The sequence below is a fragment of the Pleuronectes platessa genome, chromosome 1 (assembly GCF_947347685.1).
Source record: "Pleuronectes platessa chromosome 1, fPlePla1.1, whole genome shotgun sequence".
NCBI lineage: Eukaryota > Metazoa > Chordata > Actinopteri > Pleuronectiformes > Pleuronectidae > Pleuronectes > Pleuronectes platessa.
This window is the reverse complement of record NC_070626.1, coordinates 11,434,182-11,456,147: the sequence shown is the minus strand read 5'-3', so window position 1 is coordinate 11,456,147 and position 21,966 is coordinate 11,434,182. Positions and strand designations below refer to the sequence as shown.

At 42.3% G+C, this 21,966-nt stretch overlaps 1 protein-coding gene across 18 annotated transcripts in view; it reads left to right on the top strand.

Annotated features, from left to right (window-relative positions):
* The window catches only part of celf6 (CUGBP Elav-like family member 6), a 124,609-nt gene that overhangs the window by 82,364 nt on the left and 20,279 nt on the right, over positions 1-21,966 (top strand). For 11 of the 18 annotated variants that reach the window (XM_053418765.1, XM_053418752.1, XM_053418843.1 and 8 more), the window contains exons 3-5: positions 6,270-6,318; positions 17,308-17,436; positions 21,270-21,349. In XM_053418765.1, the coding sequence (XP_053274740.1) occupies positions 6,270-6,318; positions 17,308-17,436; positions 21,270-21,349 (258 nt within the window). Of the gene's footprint in view, positions 1-6,269; positions 6,319-7,933; positions 7,937-17,307; positions 17,437-21,269; positions 21,350-21,966 lie in introns of all 18 variants that reach the window. The other 7 variants (XM_053418860.1, XM_053418812.1, XM_053418760.1 and 4 more) reach the window with 2 other exon arrangements.

Sequence of the window (21,966 nt, the reverse complement as noted above, 5' to 3'; positions counted from 1 at the left end):
CTCCTCGCAGCGAGGCAGACACAGCCCTCCTCCCTGTGTTTTCAAGGGAGACAGGCAAGTGTATGATCACTCCGACTATAACCCGTCTCCTCCCAACACACGGGGCAGGCTCGACCTCTCCCGACTCGCTGGCCTCACAGGAAAGACGCTGTGAACTTGCACACCAATTTAAGAGAAAGACTTGTTCCCGCTGCGCTTCTCTGGACCTGTTTTTTTTTCTGTACAGAAATGAGGCGCGGGATGTCCTGACATGTGAGCGATTGGTGATGGGCTGGTAAAGCACAGGCTGGCAGGATCTGGGGGTCTCGCCAGCAGGATAATTGTACGATAATTGTATAAAAAAAAAGAAAAAACCCTTTTTCAAATTAAATAAGAGATAACATTACCTAAATAGCATATCATTGCAATCAAGACATTTTGTCCTGTATGTATTTACTATTCTCCCTTCCAAGGGTTAAGTATGACATAAACTGAAAGCACTCTGTTAATACTCACGCTCTTAGTTAGTATTGACAGAAATGCCAAATCCATTCAATGAAACAGTCAAATGCTTCCTAAACCTCTAAAGACACTTCACAGAGGTCAGGGCATTTACATGTATTGTGATTCTGTAATGGGTAAAGGTCAGGCTCTCTCCGAACATCTCCTTTAGGAATGAGGTTCCCCTGTTTCAGACTTTATTGGCTCTTCAAGAAAAGTCAGTGTGCATTAAATATCTTTTATAGCACTTAAAAAGCTGTAAATGGCATCAACAGCTCCAATGAATTCAATGACGGTGAAACTACAGAATGATAATGAGAGGCATCAAACAATAGATGGCTTATCAACAGAATAGTACCCGACGACTTGGAAAACCAAACGGTATTTGATGTGTGGGATGAAACGAGAGGAAGTCGGATGAAATAACTGCAAAGAGGAAATAATTAACTCGTTTCTTCATGACTCATTTGTTGTATAATTTCACTGTTAGAGCTTCGGGATACAACTGTCAAGTACTCATAGGTATCACTTAAATGTTCACTATTTGCATAACATAACAGAATTGATTCGCAACCACAAAGTCCAGTATATAAAATATCTTCTCTCTTCATCCATATCAAAAATTATTCTTACAATCAGGCAAGAGCTGAGTGTAGCATTACCTTCTTAATCAAAGCATTTTGAAGCCTGGATTAAATTCCCAATTTTCTCAAATCACAATAGAGATTGATCTGAAGCTGTGGATAAACAGAAATGTTGGTGTAAGTGTTTCAGTTCAATTTTGAATTTGGCGACTTAAGAAAGAGTAGGTAGTAAAGATTTGTTTTCAAACAAAATCATTTCCACAATTCTCCAGAGAAAGTCCTGTGAGTACTACTTTTTATTTTAGGGAATTGTCAGTTTTTGCAGGGCTCAAAAGAGACTTATGCTCAATCGCAGTTTTGGCAGAATAGCACATTTGTTGTTTGGATGAAGCCAGAACTAAATTAGTTTAACTTCATTAACTTCCTCAATTAAAAAAACTAAATCAGACAATGAGAGTTTTACTGTAGAAATTCAAAACATCTCTTTCCCAATAAAACCATGCTTTATTGTAAGAAAAAAATTAGTGATTTCATTTGCCTTTAGTGCCCTGTTTGTCGTAAGACACTGTATATTTGTGCGTTTGCCTCTGCATTTACTGCACAAGAATATTCTCCTATTTAGACAAACTGGTCTAGACTCTTCCCCTCTTTTCATGAGCCATATTCTTCATGTGTCACTGTGATTGGCACAGCTGTTTAAAAGTTACAAGATGAGTAATGTGACTGGCTGAGAAGGTAATGATTCATCACCAGAGCCTCCTATTAATACCCCCCTTCACCCTGCGTGGATGCTCACTGAAGAACAAAAATAGCAGGTGCGCCCGGATACGCCTTCAATGTGCATCAAGTGCACATGACACAACACTTACAGGGATCATTGCAAATTCATAAATATATGTGTTTGTGTGTGTTCCTACAATTTTTTTATTTCTTATTCCTTTGGCTGTTTTTCTGAGTGACTTGACATTTATTCCACTTGCAGCATTTAAAGGATTTTGTGTGTGTTTGTGCTCATGTTACCAAACAAGGAAAATATGAAATAAAAATAAGTTCATCTTTGCACAGGATGCTAATCATCTAGCAAGAAAGTGTTAGAGTTACAGTGAAAGTGGGGTAAGAGTATCAGTGCTCACCCTCAGTCGTGCTTGTGAGGGAACAGTTTTCTGTATTTATAGGCTCTGATAGATAGTATTTCTCCTTGCTTGCTTTGTGAGCAGTGACATTTACACAGCATGGTCAAACGCGGTCAAAGGCCAGAAGTGTCCTGGTCTTTCTTCCCCTCCACTGCACTATTATCAATCAGATGCACTGGCAAAAGACATATGGACTTGAATGCATGAACACACACACGCACACAAGAATGCACGCACACGCACAAACAAACGCACGCACAAACAAACGCACGCACAAAAAAAACTCACAAACGCAGCTCAATGCTCTGAAACTTACACACTGAGTCCTTTGCTGGAAATTGTGAGCAAGATTCTCTCTTCCACACTGTTGGTTCTCCACTCGTCCGTGACTTCAGCTGACTTATATTCATCATAACAGAATGAGAAATATAGATTCACCCCTGGAGATTAGAACAAAGAAAAAAAATGAACGTATAGACATGAAGGAAGTAGAGCATGAAAGAGGGGGAAATAGAGAGAGGGGAAAAAAGTGAGGGAAAGAAAAAGAAAGATAGAAAAAGGGGAGAGATGAGGAGAAAGAGAGATGGCCTCTCTAAGTGCAGCAGCACACAGGCACAGAGCTGAGAGAGCCTAGGCAAGACAGCATGAGCTGCCTATTTGTCAGCATTGATCAACCCATTAAGGGGCTGTGGTGGGAAGCATATTGGTTTTGGAGGCCAAAGGGGCAGAGAGAGACAAAGATAAAGCAAGACGGGGGGTGGTGTTGAACTCCTTTCAGCCTCGGCAGCCACACGTCTACAGGAGGAAAAAGCCGGTAGTCTTCCTCGCCGATGTCTATGCAGTTCATTCAGCTGTGGCCCGACGGGCAGGTAGTGGATGTCATTTGTCTCACAGCGTCTCTTGAGGCTCCACTGTATGTGCTACCTTAGCTTTCTGCTGCTCCGATGCTAATAAGGAAGTAGCTTCTCCGACAGACCGAATGTCACTTGCCCTCTTGCTCGATGTGTCTGCATGTACGTCTGTGCGCAAAGGGTGGGTGGTGGTTGTGGTGGGGGTGGGTCCTGGCCTTAGGGGAAAGTGGGATGCCTCTTCGCCCAGCCTCTGATGAATTCATATAATTAACTCTGCCTTGATCTGTTGGCTAATCCTGCACTCAGTAATAAGGGATTAAAATGTCACCTAAGCCACCTGCTGCTATTGAGCCCCAAGACTTGTTGTGCCTCTGTGTGTGTGTGAGTGTGTGTGTGAGAGAGAAAGAGTGAGAGAGGGAGAGTAAAGTAGTACAAGTAAAGTCAACATCAAGATTACTCTGCAATAAACTTGAGTTAAAAACATCCCCTCTGTTAGTGAAAGAGAATATATGTAGAGGACACAATAAAAGTAGCACAGATCAGCAGACGACATAACTGCTGCCATATGTGTAGGTGCGCCACTCACAGCTCCGACGTCTGGCATCGAGCTGAACTTCATAATTTGGCAGGAAGATGGAGCAAAAGTTACAGCAGACTCGACTGAAAACTCATTGTCACAGTCACTGAAAAAGGGACATGAAAGTGGGACACGCCAGGAGTTTGGAGTTGAGAAATCTTTTTTCTTCCTCCCTTCTCACTATGACCTCCTTGGACCAAGTAAAGAAAAAAAGGACAAGAAAGAAATGAGTGCCAATTGGTTGGCGAACAGCCCACAGACCGACGGCCAGCTCGCCTCGTCTGCCTGCCGGTCAGCTCCGCTCGGTTGCTTGGCAACCCCAAGTGTACTTTTGGGTTGTCTAATGACTCTAGCTGCTGCAGTGGCTCAGGGGCTACTAATGAAGCCTCCTGACCAATCACTGGCAAAAAGACCTGGATGCTGACTGATCACTGGGCAGGGATCTTGGGACTACCCTAAACCTCTTATGCGAGACAAATTCTGCCCCCGACCTGAGCTGCTGCACTCAAACACACACAAACACACACAAATACACACTTTTGTAATGTGTGTAGGCACAGCATCTTAACTTACTGCTTAGAATGCTCCAACTGACCTTAATACGCTCTACCACAGAGCAACATACAGCAATGCTGCACATCACCTGGACTTTACCTAAGACTCACGTGTAAATAAAATTCAGTGTAATATTGATGGCTGTTATCAACAGATAGATAATTAGACAGAGTTCAAGTCTGGATTCACACTATAAACACAACCCAACAGGACTCCATATTCACTCCATCCCCCAGAGCCAGTGAGTCAGACAGAGCTGAAGAAACATCTGGAATCAAGGTCCCCCTTGAGAACATAAGGAAATTTTCTCTTTCGAGCCTTTTGTTTGGGCTTGAAAGAAGTAAGTCACCTCTACTTTCCTTTTAATTAAGTGTAATAACGGTTAAAGGATTGACAAATATGTCAGAGTTGCGCTGTTAGTGTTGATGGATGATGTTTATTCAGAGTGACTGGTAGTGCGTCAGCAGGTCAGCGTCATTCTCAGCGCTACTTTATCTCATCTGACACTGACAGCTGCAGAAACTGAGTATATGACCTTTGTATTTGTGCGCATGTGGAGGATGGTCATTCTGACAAAGCAACACACCCTGCGACATTGCAACGTGAAGACTATTTTAAGCAAGATGTGATTTGACAGGATTTATTTTGTTAGTTAGCATCTGCACACTTTCAGCGTTGTGCACCAAATCACAGTAGATCGATTTGTCTAAGCTTTTACGTATTATTACCTTAGACACTACAGCTAGCATATACATCTGGAGATGTATTTGCAGGTCCATTGTATGGATGCTATTTCCCCTGAGTCAGTGTGTGTGTGTGTGTGTGTGTGTGTGTCGGTGCGACTTCATGTGCTTGTCTTTGTAATGCGTCCGTCATTTCTCAAAGCTTTGTTCCAGTGTCACAGCATATTGCCAGCTGAGTACTTTGTGTCCCCAGGGTATCACCATGTATACGCTTGTCTATACATGTCCACCAGTCTTAGTTCTATATTTGGCCATGGTCCATGCTCATGTCAACTGCTGTCAAGTGCTGCGTTGCCTGAGGGCCCAACACCCACTCTACTTCTGGAGTGGACAGATCTGAGTGGGCAGTACCGTGTGCCATTCACTGGCAATCACATGTTGGAGCTGTCCACATGGCCTAGTTAGAAAGATAGGCCCAATGCCCACTGAACCCAGAAGACCACAATGCCAAGTATGACAAAAGTGGCTAGCCTCAATAAGCAAGGGTCTTCTTCAAGGGTTGCTCTTAACACTCACCCATTTCACAGAGGTGAGATGGAAAATCATACCTGTTTCAGATAAGGTACAAAAATGTGTCTTTTCTGTTTTCATATTAAAGCTCTGGCAAGTGTGAAAAAAAGAAAAAAAAGCATTGTCATGGGAGCAAAAAGAACCAAGGGATTTTTTGTTGTATTCAAGGCAGGCAGTTTTTAAAAGGGTTCTTTGCTTTCACCTCAATATGAAATGGATCTTCAAAGGTTGTTTATCGATTCCCTACTGTTAACCTTTCACAAGCTGTTTCAAAGCTATATGCTGTTTGGTGGTGCAGGGTGGGGTTGGCTTATCACACCAGTGGGACACTGGTCGTGAGTTGCCAAAGAGGGTCTGTGTATAGAGAGGCAAGAGAGGTGGAAGTGATGGAGTCAGAGAAAGAGGAATTACTGTGGGTCAGGGATGAGCAGAATGTTCGCTGGTGACTGGGAGTCTGGAGCCAGGAGGGGACAGGAAGAGCAAGGGCCAGCCAGAAAGGACCTTTCCCCGTGGGGCTGGGAGTGGCTGATGTAATGGCATTAATCTCCAAGTGCCATCTGACACCCAGTGTGGCTCCGTCATTGAAAAGTGCTAATTCTGCTGAACTGTGAGGGGAATTCAGGCATCTCTAGAGCCAGTGCCCTGGATTAATTAAACACGCTGGCATGGAGCACTGCACAGATTTCTCTTTTTTTACGACATTGTCACTGTTTGATTTTTGTGTTTAGCTCACAGAGCTTGTATCACCTGTTCTCTTCTCACTTCACACATTGCAGCAGTTGCTCCTATCGTTGCGTACTAACCAAGTATTTCCCTTCTACTCCTTCTCTCTCCAGATGAACCGGCCCATCCAGGTGAAGCCAGCCGACAGCGAAGGACGAGGAGGTAATTAACCTTCTCCTGGTCTCTGTTGCACACCCCCTTAAAAACACGCAAACACATGCACGCAAACACAGGAATGCACTGGAGTAGCACACGTGCAATCCTTAATATTCTGCTCTCACTGGAGACACACTGGGAGTTAGCAAAGTAGCCTGTAATATAGGTCACTTGCTTCTATTGACTTCCCATCTGTGCCAGCAGAGGGGCTGTCTCAGGTTCACAGTCACTGGGAGCAGTTCAAAGACAAGACAGAGACATGGAGAGAGAGAGGATGGACACGAATGCCGAAGGATCTCGCAGAGTGATTGTAAAGTCTGCTTGCAGTAGAGGCTGTTGGGCGCATGCACGCACGCACGCACGCACACACACACACACACACACACACAGACACACCCACACACACACACACACACAGTCTTTCTAAGTGCGACATGTCATGATTTAAGGAGTTTGAAACTTCTTTCTGCTTTTTGTGCTTCTTTTTACACAGCCGGTTTCACAACTCTTAAATCAATGACTGTCAATCAATGTTACCACAGTATCGGCCTTTCAACTTACCGAACTATCCAGCTACCGATCGTAATGTAATGAAATAGTACTAGTTTATTGAGTAATATGATTTATTATATTTGTATCAATGAAATATTTAGATAATTGATTTGTTATGGGTTTTGTGAAAAGAAAGGAACTCAAAAAACGGATCTGTATCACGTGATGTTATTTGAGGGGCAGGTCTTTTTTTTCCCCCTCCTTTTTGGAATTGTTTTTGGATTACACTGGAATCAACTAATATAAACAATATATAATAAAACCTGAAGATAGTAATCCTACTTATCTGCTTCAATATCAACATATTACACTGAGATTAAAACTTGAAATCATTACAATTTAAATTTGTTTTTGAAAGTTAACTAATTCAGGGTTATTCAGTTTTTGGTGATAGACTTTTAGTCTCAATTGAAATACAGTTTTAACATATGTATCATTATTTATATGTATAAATTAGTTAAATTGGTTACATTAGACTGGAATGCAAATGGTGCTCAACTCTAAAAAGTTATCCTGTGCATTTAAAACCACCATTCATAACATTAATTATGCGATTTCGCTTTGACACTGTGCAGATGCTCTTGCGCTGCCTCCTCCCTCCATCTCTAGTCTGACTGGCATGGTGATTGACCACATCATTCTGAAGCCATTTGTGACTAACATCACTGAGGTTAATGCAGATTAAACCAGTCAAAGATTTACATGGCTGGAATTGGATCTAATTGGACCGCTCTGTGTCTGCCCTGTGCTTGCATTTCAGAGTGGTGATTTAGACTGCCTAGGTCAGATTAGACTGAGCCACTTTGCTGATTTATGTGGTCAAGTGTGAATCAGATGGCCCATTTCTATTGCCACACACACCCCGATGTAGATCTTTTTTTTGTCATGGCGGAACTTTAATTAACGGCCATCTCAAAACAGGCAAAGTCTGACCGACAAGGCCTGGGCGAGAGCCAATCGGCATTCTCACCAAGATAAATTGGATCTCTGGGCTTAAGAGAGGAGGATGGATGGGTCCCAATATCAATTACTACTCTTTTTTCCGTAGAAAGAGAAAGGAGATGAACAGGCAGTGTGAATGAAATACAGAGGGCTCTTAGGCAAGCACAGCCCCTACTTGTCTGTCAAATGAACTTTCTATATGGGAGGAAAGGATAGGACAAAGCACAGAATGAAATAAGACCAAGCAGACAGGCCCCAACAGAGATATTGAACGTTAATGGCAACAGGAAATCAGCAGACAGGCTTGGGAAGTAAACCAAAGTCGCGTCTGACAATGAAATGAGATTTACTATGAAGGCCTGTGGTTAAAAGGAAAATAGACAGCACAGCCAGGGCTGACTTAAGGAGGGAAAGTTCAAAGGGATTCATCCCTGGAGCGATGAGAAAAACAGGTGCACCAATCCCAGTGGGGATTCTGGACGGTCAAATCCAGGGTTGTACTGGGACATTTACACCTTACATTTATCACTACTACTACGTCAGCAATTATCTGTCATGGGAACTTGTAAAGAGGTCTCCATTACGTGCCAGCAAAGACATTAGGGCCCATTACTCTGTTTGGAGACTCCAGTAGCCCTCCTTTTGTTCACGATCCCTGAGAGACATCCTCTCCCTGGGGATACGGCCTGGCACCACAGAAAACCTGCCACTCGGCAGCCAATGTGGCTTACAGAGCTGATTCTCTGGCTGTCTATTAGAATGACTCATGACTTATTTTATTTTTTTCTTGGATTATCAAGAAAGAATGGTGCATGGGAGGGGAGTTTAACGGCCTTTAAATCTATTTTTGCTCCTTGAGTCAACTGACCTCTTCCCCACAATGTCTGTATTTATCTGATGAACTCAAGCACCACTTTGTTTCTGCCCAGTTCGATCAAACAATGAATTCAACTCAGACATACTGAGCCACAATGGAGTCATTGGTCCTTTGCTCACTGGCTCTGTGGTCAGTGCAGGAACAGAGAACAACTATTTATACTCTTGAAACTCAAGCAATCTGGCTGAATGGGAACAGAGGAAAAGAAGACATATCATACTCCCCTTTTCTCTGTTGTTTTCCTTCTATCCTTCTTTACCCCCGTCTTTCCCTCACTGGTATTGCAGTGCAAAGGAAGAGATGAAGCGAGTGATAGAAAGAGAGGTGGGGATTCTGTACAAGGCCCGTGGAGGAATGCGAGAGGGGTGAGAGATGGAAGACAAAAAGAGTGAGAGTGGTAGAGATGACAGGATGAGAAAGTTAACGGAGGGTGATGGAGGCAGCTGAGTGAATCTCAGCAGTAAATCATCTCAGAGCCGCCCCGTCCCTATCTCCTCCTAGCCTCGCCAGGAATCTTTTTCCCCCTGACCTTGTCTGCGGCTGTGTCTGTGAAGAAAAGATGGGGCCAGATTATCTATGATTGGAGATGGCCATTATCTAAACACAATCTTGGAGCCAGGTCCCACTCCTCTAGCGACTGCTGTGAGACTGGAGACCACACTGATGAGAAGAGAGATGATGGGTGAGCCCGCAACACCCTCTGCCTTTATTAACTCTGATAAGATGGTTTCAACACTCTCTTGAAACGCCCAGCAACCACCATCAACATAGCCTTTTTCACAGTGTGCCACTCACAGTGCATTTGTCCAGACTTCTTATGCTAGTCTACTTGTTTATTAGCTCGCCTATTTTGTTTTATTGGATACTTATACAGTGCCAGCAGCATTGCAATCCCTGCATTTGAAAGTCAGCCGCCCTGTGTGAGCCTTTTTTAATATCTTGTCCATGCCTTTTGTCTGTCTGGCAGAGGGGAGTCATTGTGAATGGGTCGTGTTTGTCCTTGCCAACCTGCTGCTCTTCAGAAGGTTGACCCCAGGCGGGCAGTGGAGAGATTGACAGGACCTTGTAATGTTGTGCACTGTGCTGTCATGCCCCACCCCAGCAGGTAGGGAAGATAGAGGGCTGCTGGCTGGCTCAGTCTGGCAGGCCACAGGGGAGGGACTGTCTGGAGGCACCTCACGCCCACAGAGGTGCACGCTTCACTTTACATGCAAATGAAGCTAAAAGATCCCTCCGTGCCTCTGGACTCGGTGGTGCAAAACTCTGAAAAGTCAAGAGGAACCCTGGCAGCAGTTGATACGCATGTGTATGAAATACACTAACACGCACTGAGCAATAGAGACACATGGACAGACAAAAGGATACAGGGGTATCCAACACAGACCATTGCAGCATATTCATTTAAATAGCTCGTTTTGATGAGCCTAGCCATTAGAGATGATGTTTCCATAATAGAGATTTTCTGGTACAACTGCTCCTTTCCTATTACCAATTCCGACACCTGGACTTTGCATATCGGTCGATACAGAGTACCGATCCGATATCAGTGCATTTAGATAAAACAATTATATTTAGTTATAAAAAATTATGCCGATGCCCGAGCAAACATTTACGACAGTATCAGAGGCAATTCCAATGCTGGTATTGGCATTCGAACATCTCTAGTTTCCAATGTAGAAAAAAGAACCCTGTTAAATAATCCTGAGAGAGGCCGCAACAGGAAGTCTTTTACATGTTTCCTCAGTAGTTCTGTGTTAGTTTTTGTTCATGCATACCAGAAGGTTGAAAGACCCCCCCCCCCCCCTTCCATCCCTCTCCCTTGGGTAAATGGATGTGATAGCTCTAGACGTATGAGTAATGCATTTACAAACACGAAGCCTGTATCCCCTCATCGTGCCGATACACTGACAATTTGAATATTTGTTCGCCTCTGATTATTCCATTTACCACCTCACTATACTGGATAATCCACTTGCATACATCAGATTGGGACCAGCAGCAGAAAGGTTTAGCGTGTGGCTGCACAGCATTTTCACAGGGATGAGGTCTAATTACTTCTGTTAGCTGGGTAGGAACTAAACATGAGTTCGATGTAGAATGGGGCTTATTAAGCGTTGGGAAATTGAAGCGTAAAGGCAAAGGGAATGCTTGGGGTTTGAGAAGTAGAGCTGAACATACGTCATGATTCTTGTTTTACAATTATCTCACTACATTATTTTACATTTTCTACATTAGCTGCTTTAACACTGCAGCTGAGCCCTGCATATTAACACTGAATTATACATCAAGTTTGAGAATTTTTTAATAAAAAACAATTACACCATTTAAGAAAAAAAAAAAGACAGTTTCATTATTCAGTAACCCTTATAAATACGCTATATCAAGCAATGGTGTTATCAAGAGTATATATTTAAATGATTGTCATCCATTTTTGCATCTGTTCTAAATAAGTATGATTTAAAAAGTTTTTGTGAATGCAAACGGATAATAATAATAACTGAAGCAATGTATGAATGTTAGCGAACCCAGCCTCTATGGTGCTTCTGCTAACACTTGCTGGTACAATAAGAGCTGCAGAGATTTCCTGAATCCATTCCTGAGCATCAAACTGCCTTCTAGAATCTTCATTTGGCCATTTCTACTGACTTTGTTAATATCAAATAATGTAAAGTTAAGAAATAATCCATAAAACTTCTGCATTGTTATATAATACTCAAATGACTGAAATTGACTGAGCAGGTATTCTCTCTCTTTACCAATTCCCATGCTAAGAAAAGGTGGAGCACAGTTTTTTAGGTTGACTCACGGTTACACATCAGCCACTTTTTATTTTGAGATATTTGTATTGATGTAGTTTCTTTATACTCTATTTGGAAAGCCATTTCTACCTTTCAGTCATTTTTATCATTCATTACCATTACAGCAAATAATTGTTTCCCAATCACTATAATAACTACCCTATTATTTAGTTTTAGTAGTGATTGCTTGTTAAACAAATGATTAATCAATTCATTAATAGTTTTCAGCACTATTTCCTTACACAAAAAAGTTTCCTGTGACTAAATGAGGCTTGCAGTAGATAAATTATTCTCAAGTTATTGGTATAGGGAGATTAAGTCCGTTCTTTTAAGAAGGCCAGTTTTGTGACCACAGCAAGACTTCACTAATTCCAAGATGTGGATATTCTAGTTTTTTTTTCTCTTCATGATGCAAATATCTCATGCTCATTATCTAAAATGCCTATTCCAAAAGCAAATAGGACCTTCTGATGTCAAGCAGAGTCCTGTGCCATCCTCACCACAGGGTAAATAAATATATATATATATATATATATGATGAAAAACAAAGTCTAACTTAATAACAAGAAGCCATTCCCACTACTTTGTACATCCAGTCTGTACGCCTACATGTACATGTGTGAGCGTATCTGATGGCGGGCCTCCCAGGCAGCAGTGCACCAGCGTCAGGTTTTTCTAATGAGTCCATAAGAAGCGCAACTCCTCTGTTGTGCTGCCTGGAACATTACTCTGCGTTTGAAATGCACCCAGTGGCCTAGCAGGCATCTTTTATCGTTGGATGCAGCTGTCCATGCTTTCTGAACACTTACTACTACCAAGCTTCCCTGACTACTGCCAGCAGGCAATAAGTGATAGAATCATGAAAAAATAAAAGGGAAAATAAGAAAGAAATATTTACCCACACACGAGTAGGAGAGTAATAATTTAAAGAGATTATCCCCATTATTGGCAAACAAAAGCAGGACATTTTGAAAAGTAGACTTCACAGCAACAAATTCCATGCCTGGAGAGAAAGCGCAGGGCGAAGGGATGGCAGTAGAGAATAAAGAGAGAGCTTGAGACAGAGTAATAGATAGACAAAAAGAAAATAGAGGATGGAAAAAAGTACACTATATATGCATATACTGCAGCCAACAACACAAGTAGCACTTTATTCCGGGGAGAGAGGCATCAATCTTGACAGCATATGGCGTCTTTGCAAAATCCATTAATTTTTAATATACCGGGCACTGAAATGAAAAGGCTTCCTGAGACAAGCAATTGTCAGATGTCAGTAGTGTTTTGATAACTTTTTTGATCTTTTTATTTGCATTTATAAAACGGGGCTGTCCGCATGCCACCTCAGTTTGGACATAGCTGGAGACTGACATGGAACCATTTTCCACTCGATTGCTCCCACCTTCATTCGGGAGATGAAAGGTTGGGGGGGAACAAAAAGACGTTTGTGTGACGTGTCTGAGTGTGGGAGAAAGTAAGCAAATAGCTGAAGCCTGGCCCATATTGTGCATATATATGTATATATATATATACATATACATATATATTTTTTATATGTATATATATATATACATATATATCCTTGAATCGGTTGACTACATTTTAAAGTCATTGCAGAGGTATTATATAGGGAAATACATGGATTAACTAATGGTGTTTGATCATGCACGACACCATAAATTCAGCATTACGTAACCAAGCTTTCTAACTACCCCTGCACGCACGTTATTATTTCAAAGTAGTGACGAGGTTTAAAAGGTAGCTTACAGAGGTCTCTTCAGAGTAGAGCAGAGAAGTGCTGTAGAGCTCACTTTTTCTCCAGCTGTGTGGCTCAGCTCCGTTAGAGGGATCAGACGAGCCTTTCTCAATGAGAGATTAAGCACAAAGGTCAAACCGTAGGCTCAGTGAGTTTTGTTATACTTCTATGACTCCTCAGTCAGCTCCATAGGAAAGCTCTCACCCCTCTTAATGCAAGTACATGAGTGTACTCGAGGTGATGGCTATTATTTTTTCCCTCCACTCCACACTTTTAATGGATAACTCTTTGGCGTCATGGAGTCATCTTCTTGTACAGAGGCGGCACTACACAATATTTATTCATATTCATAAAATGTCAATTTAAAGCTCACAAGTGGCCATAGGAGATGAGCAGGAACTTGTGGAATCCAATAAGAGCTATTTTGGAGACAGGTGCAAAGAAGTCTAATTAATAGCAATCTATACTCTGGCCGGGGCTTGCAGAGGGCCAACTGAGACACTCTTAGGTCAGGCAATGAAAAGATAGCAGCTCCAAATTCATTTTCTCACTGTGGCTCTCCCAAAGGAAGGCTCCCAAGTACACTCACACTTCCTTTAATTCCTTCACTGGGGTGTAATTTATTTTTGCGTTTGCCAGCACATTTGGAAAGTTCATTACCTCGCTCATGGCTTGTTAATTAGCCTTGTAAAGCCGCCATTAGATCTCCCCGGGCCAGGGCCAAGATGAGACTTTTGTCCCAAAACATTAACACGCTGCAGGAGGCCTGTAAAACTCCTCTCTGCCCGTTGGAGTTGTAACAGTGACACCTCAGTGAAAATCTGAAAGATAGAGGGTGGTGCTATCACGACAAAGTCCCATGCTCGGAACGGGCTGACGTCCGGTTCACCTTTGCTGCCACAGCGAGGAGTCAGACTCATTTCTCTCCAACACCTGTTCAGGGCTGACTTTACAGCTACTCAACTCATCCACTGATGCTCAATATCCAGCTAGATGTCTGTCAGCCTTTGGCAGTGGTGGAATGTAACAAAGTATTTTTACTTCGTTACTGTACTTTACTTAAGTAAAAATAATAGTGCATACTTTTTACTTTACTCTGTTACATTTTGCAGTTTAGAATTATGTTTAGAATAATGACAACAAGTAACGCAATAACCAAAAACCTTGTGCCCTTATCAGCCAGGTGCTAAACAACTAAAAGTAATGCTTTTTCATGCAACGAGGCACACCTGCCATTTACCGATCTTTTTCGTTTTTCAGGAACTACCTTTTCAAAAGAAAAGTATAACATTTCTCCTTCCGTCTAAACCATTTCAAAATATTCAGAAGATGAATATTTTGGCTGCCTGACCAATGGTCAAATTTTAATTTCAAGGTCCTTCATTTTAAATTTCTCATTCTAAGATCTGCCTTGTTCTGACTAGTTTTACAGTTGTTTTTCATGTTCCATGTTTCAATTTTGTACACGTTTACAATTAAATAAAAGATATAACATGTTGTCTTTATTGCTTTGGCTTAATGGTATTAACTTTGCAGTAATCCCTGGTAGATAACTTGTCATCCGCAGAATTGTAAGATAGAGTGTGAACAGTATTACAGAGGGTAAGCACAATAAGTACACCAACCTTTCCAATAAACAAATGTTGTTGCTTATAATTATTACTAGTAGTAACATCTCTAGAGGCATGAGTATTACCAGTAGCTATATCTGCATTCTTTACCAAAATGGCACAGCCTAGACATTGAGAGAAAACCCATTGCGTGAGTACTTTTACTTTTAATATTTAAAAGTAAATACTTTTTATTTTACTTAAGTAACATTGTTGATGTAGTACTTTTACTTAAGTACATATTTTCCTGGGTACTTGTACTTTTACTTAAGTACTAAACTTCAGTAATTCCTCCACCACTGGCCTTCGGTAAATCCCAGCCGGCAGTACACAGAAAGTCTCTCTCTATAAGGCGACCTCTACAGGGTTCGCACTCCCTTCCAGCCCTGGAGCTCAATAGGAGAAGGGACTATAATGAGCATAGGCTCAGCTGGTGGTTTTAAGAAGTCCTGCTGTGTGAGGTGTGACTACAGCAACACGTAATGACACCACAGCTCCAGCACCAGCAGTACAGACCAGGCAGCTTAGCCCTATTGATTATGCAAGTGCTCATTTATGTGGCCAGGCGAGTAGCAGGCACGTGTCTCATTTGAACTTTACAGGAATGGAACAGGATCCGACTAGCCCGCCGCAAAAAGGAAGCCCTGGTGCTTTATTCTTAGAGCAGCTGCGTCTAATGGGGCCTGGCAGGTACAGGAGGCGTCACATCTGTCGAGGCCCAGGTGATGCTCTTGCCCTCCGTTCCTCCCTGCCCCCTCAACCGCTCCAGACCAGTCAAATGACTCACACTGAAGATCAACAGTGTCATTTCCAATAAACTCTTCTTCCTCTTCCTGCCACTTTCCATCAGTTCTGGCGAAGGGCTCTCGTAGCCATTTCATTCCACAACATCGCAGAATAGGGGATGCATAATGTAAAAGATGTAAAGAAGATGAATGCTCTGTCTAAGGCCAGAGCGCCGGGAAGATTAATTATACAAATCCAGCCTTCTGACTTGCCAAAAATGTAATAGTATGGAGCCCATACGTCTGAGCCAGAGTGCCCCCCTCTGGAGCTCTGCAGCAACTATGATGTAGCAGTGAAGACATTGGCGTAGGTGGAGCTGCCCTTCAAACGTAGGTCTTAGCTTTTGGTTGGGTAATTGGGAAAAATCTGTGCTCAGTGTCAGACCAGATTTTAAAGTCATGCTAGATTTTTGCCAATATTTAGTGCTTTCTCACTCTCCTCCACCACTCGCCCATGACCTTGGAGATGTCAGTTGGGGATATTTTCATGGGTCATTGATTTCAATATTGCAAAATAATATATTTAAGATACTTTGTCATTCTAGTTTTGAGACATGAGAACCAGACCTTGTAGCTTTCGTGTTAATGATGTTTTTCCCAATGCTTAAAACATTCTCCATCACTGGGCTGTGGAGGAAGTAAAAGGTCTTGCCAAAGTCTTGGTGATTGTAACTGTTATATCGGGCAGATAAACAACAATTCACTGCTTAATTTTGAAAACAACATATAAAGAATACTGCAGTGTGTTCATGTGGGGAGATTATTTCTCTGAATTGCACTGTGCAAATTCTAGTTTTTATCTGTTGTAATTGGAGTTTAACAAATACAAATCTGCAGATCTTTGGCTGATAATAATCCACAACCCAATTCAGCTGACAAGTTAAATAATGCACAGTGCACAGAATCATATTCATTTCCAGTATTTTACATTCCCCACATTGGTTGATACTCAAGAAATGTGAGTGTCCTGAGCTTTGTCTGCAAACAACATTTTTTTACATATTAAAGTTGACAGAAAATGGAGTATAATAAGAAACCATTCTACACTGACTCATCATTGTTAACTTTTCTTAGTTTCATCATTTGATTAAAAGTGTTGACGTTTAAAAGAGAAAACCTTTCAAAGTACTTTTGGAAATTATCCATTGCCCCTCAGAAAACACCTCTGACACAGTTTACTCTTGCTTATTCCAATTCCTTCTGCCTTGTTGCTGAGAAATACCATGTTCTGGCTCCATGTTCTCTTTCAACTTAAGCATCCAGACAATCAAACAGTTTGTCAAACCGAGCAAAACATCCTCACTCTCTTTCTACCTCTCCCTGAGACCCAAAGCGCTCAAAACATCCTCTGTGTCACAAATCACTGTGGCAGACTTGAATAGCTCCCTCGAAACAGGGATATATCTTACCCTCATGCCAGCGTGGGGTGGCACACCACACAACAGTAAGATCAACAATAACAATAACAACCACAGCAGCAGCAGCAGCGGTGTAGGCTCAACAGAGCAGACTACTGATAAAAGGAAATGCGCGGGGGTGGGGGGGGTGGGGGGTGTTGAGTTGCAAGTTCCTCTCAGCTCAGCAGAATGGTGCCATCAGCTGTAGCATTGTCTGTTCTCTCCCCCTCTTCCACCCACCTTCCCTCCACCCTCCACCCTCTTCCCCTCTTCCCATCCAGAAGACAGGAAGCTGTTCGTGGGAATGCTCGGCAAGCAGCAGAGCGAGGACGATGTCCGGCGGCTGTTCGAGACCTTCGGCCAGATCGAGGAGTGCACTGTCCTGCGAGGGCCTGATGGGGCCAGCAAGGGTCAGAGCCCACACACCTGCCACTCTCCTTTTTTTTTTTTTTTGCCCCGTCTGTCTCTGCATCCTCTTTCTGTCTGTACATGTCCTTTCTGTCTTTCAGATTTTTACATTTCTGCCTATACACTCTTTGACATCGTCTGCGATCCACTCTGCTCTTCTAAAATAACTCATCCTCTTTGTCAGCAATTCCTTTTTTTTTCCCACCATCACTTATGTGTCTCGCTCACATTTCTTTCATACCGTATTGTCACCGCGCTCCGGCACCTGCTTCCACCCACTTTCCACTCTTTTTTCTCACTACCTTCTGTATTTCCATTCCCTTTTTTGTTCGCACTTTACCTCTCACTCTCTTTCCCCTTCCAAACTTTTTCCCCCTCTTACTTAGTTCCTTCATCAAAGCAGATCTTCCCAACTGGGCTTGTACTCAACACCTTGTCTTTGTACTCCCCTCTCCCCTCTCTTCCCCCTTCTCCTCTTCCTGTTATCTGAAAAACGTACGGGTGTAATCATGTTTGTTTCCCACATTTCCGTCATCCCTCCCCTGAGACACCATTGGACGATAACGTCCTTACTGTAAAAAAGCAGGTTGTGGGTTTTGCTGCTGTCACTCACTGTTCCGCAGATTTGCATGAATTCAGGCATTGCGTTATGCATATGGCTCACGTGCTATTTAGTAAGTAGAGCATGTTCAGAGGAAAGGTACGCTGTAGGTTGGATTGTTCTGAGAGTGCGACTCCAAAATCATCCTGTGATGGGTCCCTGTTTCGCAGACATACTTGGAGGAAGAAAATCATTGATATTGCTCGGAAACCTCCATCATTCTTTCTCTCGTGTTGACTGTGTATCATTCTCCTATAGGGAGCATATGAATGGCTGAGGAGAATGTGTGAGAGGGCAAGGGAGAGAGGTTGGTAATGTGTGATCCCGCTGAGTAGACCAAAGAGAAAGACTGGTTTTACTGAACCGCACACCTATCTGTGTCTGCATCCGTTCCCCTCGCTCTTGATCTTGGACGCATTGCTCCGCGTCACCTCACCAGCCCACCCACCTTTCTACCCCGGCTCGTTTCCTCTTTCACTGCGACTCCCTGCCTCTCCAGCTCCCTCTCTTCCTGTCGTCTCAGACGCCTCAAGCTGACTGACAGCACATAAAATGAAATAAGGCCGGTGCTGCCGCTGTTACAGAGAGGAGCGAGCTTTCTCTCTCATTCGTACTTCCACTCCTTTTCACCCTCCTGCACCAGACTCTTCAACTCCTCTCTGTTTCTCCTCTCTTCACATGCCATATGTTTCCTGTGTTGGTATTTGTCTCTATTATCACTTGCTCAATCATCCGCTTTTCTTCAAGTTGCACCGCTACAAAATGGAAAACTGTGAAGTTATGTTAACTATGAATGCTTCCATGAGGCAAAGGTGTAATATAGTTTATAGGTATTTGGTCCAATCACTCACTGTGCAACGGTCCTATGCAATCATGACGAGATTTTACGGTAAATTATTTTGCCAGCTGCCTCGCTTGGGATGAGGTCTCTGTAATTTGAATGAGACAGACCTTGAAATTGACAGTGCTATCTGTTCCATGATGGAGGCTTTGTCCCCTGTTGATGTAAATTTATGCTACTCAGAGGCTTTTCAGCACCCCTCTTCACCCAATAAAAAAGGCCGAGAAGTTTAACATCCATCTCTCTTTGGCGCCGCTCCTCAAAGTACTTTCAAAGTGCAACACTTGCTGCCAGAGTTGAATAGAGCCCCGAGTTGTCAGGAATAATAGAGAGATGGCTTTTAGGTCTATAATTAAGTTGTGTTATAAATGTCACCCATCCACTGGGATGGAATTCATGCATACATATTATTACCCCGGGAATTCAAAAGGCAGCGCAGATCCTCTCGCTTGAAAGCAATACAATCTTTCTTTTTCCTTCTTCCCCCCCCCCAAACTCATTCTGAGCCATCAAATTCAAAAACTCAAATGTGCACTATAATTTATGAGGCTGTAGCACTTCAAATTCTTTTGAGATGTTGTGCTCTGTGTCCCTTAACTTTTTTTAGGTCAGGAGAATCAAGGCTAGAGCACTGTTTCTTTGAGGACATTGTATGTTTGACATGACGTGGTCATTAATGGTGTGAACTGCTGTTTTGAATGTCTTTCTGGTTGGTGTGAGCTGCTGGGGTCACTGGGACCCTATAGCAGATGGCCTTGTTACTGGACTATCAGCAAGTTATCATGTCTCACAAAACCCAAAAGGTTTTTTGTGAGGACAAACTGCTCCTTATAATTTCAACTAGAAAGATTAAATGCATTTACTCCCTCAAAGACAGGGTTACAGTAAAATGCAAACAGTGGGCTGATAAACAAATTAAGACCTTTTAGGAGGGATGTTCAATTAAAGGTGAAGGGTGCTAGGGTGCTGTCAAAAGTACCCACGGTTTCTTTGATTTTCTGCTTGCCTCTCTACATTTACACTGCTTTGAGGACTTATGACAGTACAGAAAACACACGGCATTTACGACTCACCATATTTCGAAACACAACAGTTTAAAATACTTACAATGTACTGTGCAGCAGCATAGTGCATGGTAAGCCTTGGGTAGAGGTAGACTATGTCCTCCACCGTTGTGCACATACCATTTGTCCTTGAGTTCAATTTGAAATTTTTGCGAGGAAATAATTCATGGACACTTGGATGTCATGGAAGGAAAGCTGACACCTGAGATGCAGGAGTGAATGTATTGCTGCCAAAAACATCTCCGGAGCCTACCTATCAGTGTTTGTAATTTAAATGAATCATCACAACACCTCTGGGAACGCAGAGAGAATAAATGTATAGGAATGCATGTATCTGCAGTTCTCACAAAACCACACATTGAACTCGGGAGGAGTCTGATTATTGGACATGAGGGCCACTCGATTAATGAAAAGGGGCAGAATTAATCCATGAGTTTGTTAATTAGGTATCTCTTGACTTAACACACGAGATACCTGAAGGCAAGGATAAGAATAGGACATTACAAAATAACTCTTGCAGTCTATGACGACCATAAAGCTTAGAGAAATAGCTCCTGTTTAATTTAATGGCTTTTGGAAAATTACCACATTTCAGTGCCCCTGTAATTCAGTTCACTAGCTTTCTCTTCATGTAGTAGTTTAGTGCCTCTCCTAACCTACACACTGCTACACTGTTTAATCATGTGGTAAGGATGTGTAAGCTTCAAAAGCACATATTGTGCATTAATATTATGTACTTGAATCTTTTTTAATATCATTTGAAATGTTAATGCAGTGAGGCTCCAGTTCGCGCTGCCGACACCCGTTCCCTTTTCTTCCGGCCAACTTTTTATGTTGACTTTTCCTTTTGTGCATTAACTACACCACAGATTTAAGTTGATTTGAATGCCCCTTGAGCAAAGCCCCTACCCCTCTATCTGAAATTATGTGCGCAAAGATTCGGTTAGATAGGCAGATTATAATACCATTCCTTTGTCATCATAATCTCTTTTATGAGTGACTGCACACAAATCACAATGTGTAAATATTAAACAGATTAATAATCACAAACAAGTCAGGATAGCAAATGCCTTGGCTGCATGCTCCGAACTGGAGGGGCTGGAATTAGAAATGGGCGAGGGAAAGAATGCTCCAAGCCGCTAATGCCCTAGCCTCAATTAGACTGATTTATTCAGAGTTATGCGCCGAACACACCAATGGCAGGATATATTTGCAAACCAGATAACATGAAAACAATGGTAATGAATGGTGTTGCCTGGCCATTTTCAAGACCACCTCCCTGATGCTGTGCCCCCTCCCTTCTATTTCTCCCTTTTTCTTTGTATACAGGCTGTGCCTTTGTCAAGTTCTCAAGCCACGCAGAAGCGCAGGCCGCCATCAACAGCTTGCATGGTGGACAGACTATGCCTGTAAGTAACGCACTATGAAACACACTCACAACAAGTGTTGTCCAAATAACAGAACTAGACAATAAACTCAATTGTTTTTACACCAAATGTGGACAGTGTTAGAGAACGTTTTGCAAGTGCGGTGATGTTATTTGTTTGTGCCAGCTGTTTTTGCTTGTTTTGCAAAAGATGTTTGAGGTAGATAAAAAATAAAGTTTGCAACAAAGATAGGTGACGTTTTTTAAACATTTCCCCCATTTACTATATACTGACATTTTTGATACATTTCACATATTTACTATATACTGTTCATGTATAGAGTCACCACAATTACTCTTTTCGAAGCACGTCAACATTCCAGTCTCACATACGTTCTCAGTTATCACACAAAAGATTCCCACAGTCAGCTTTCGCAACCTTACAGCACACAGCTGCATATTCTGTATCTGTCTTTTCACTCAGTATCCATTTCTTTCTCATGCAATTCAAACTACATTTCCAGCAGACTGATAGAGTATTTACATTCACAATATTATAAGATATGATTACTGTGCACTGCACAAAAATCCTTGAATGTCTCCTTGGAGGACATTGTACTGCGTGTGTCAGTATGTTATTTGCATAAATATAGTGCATAT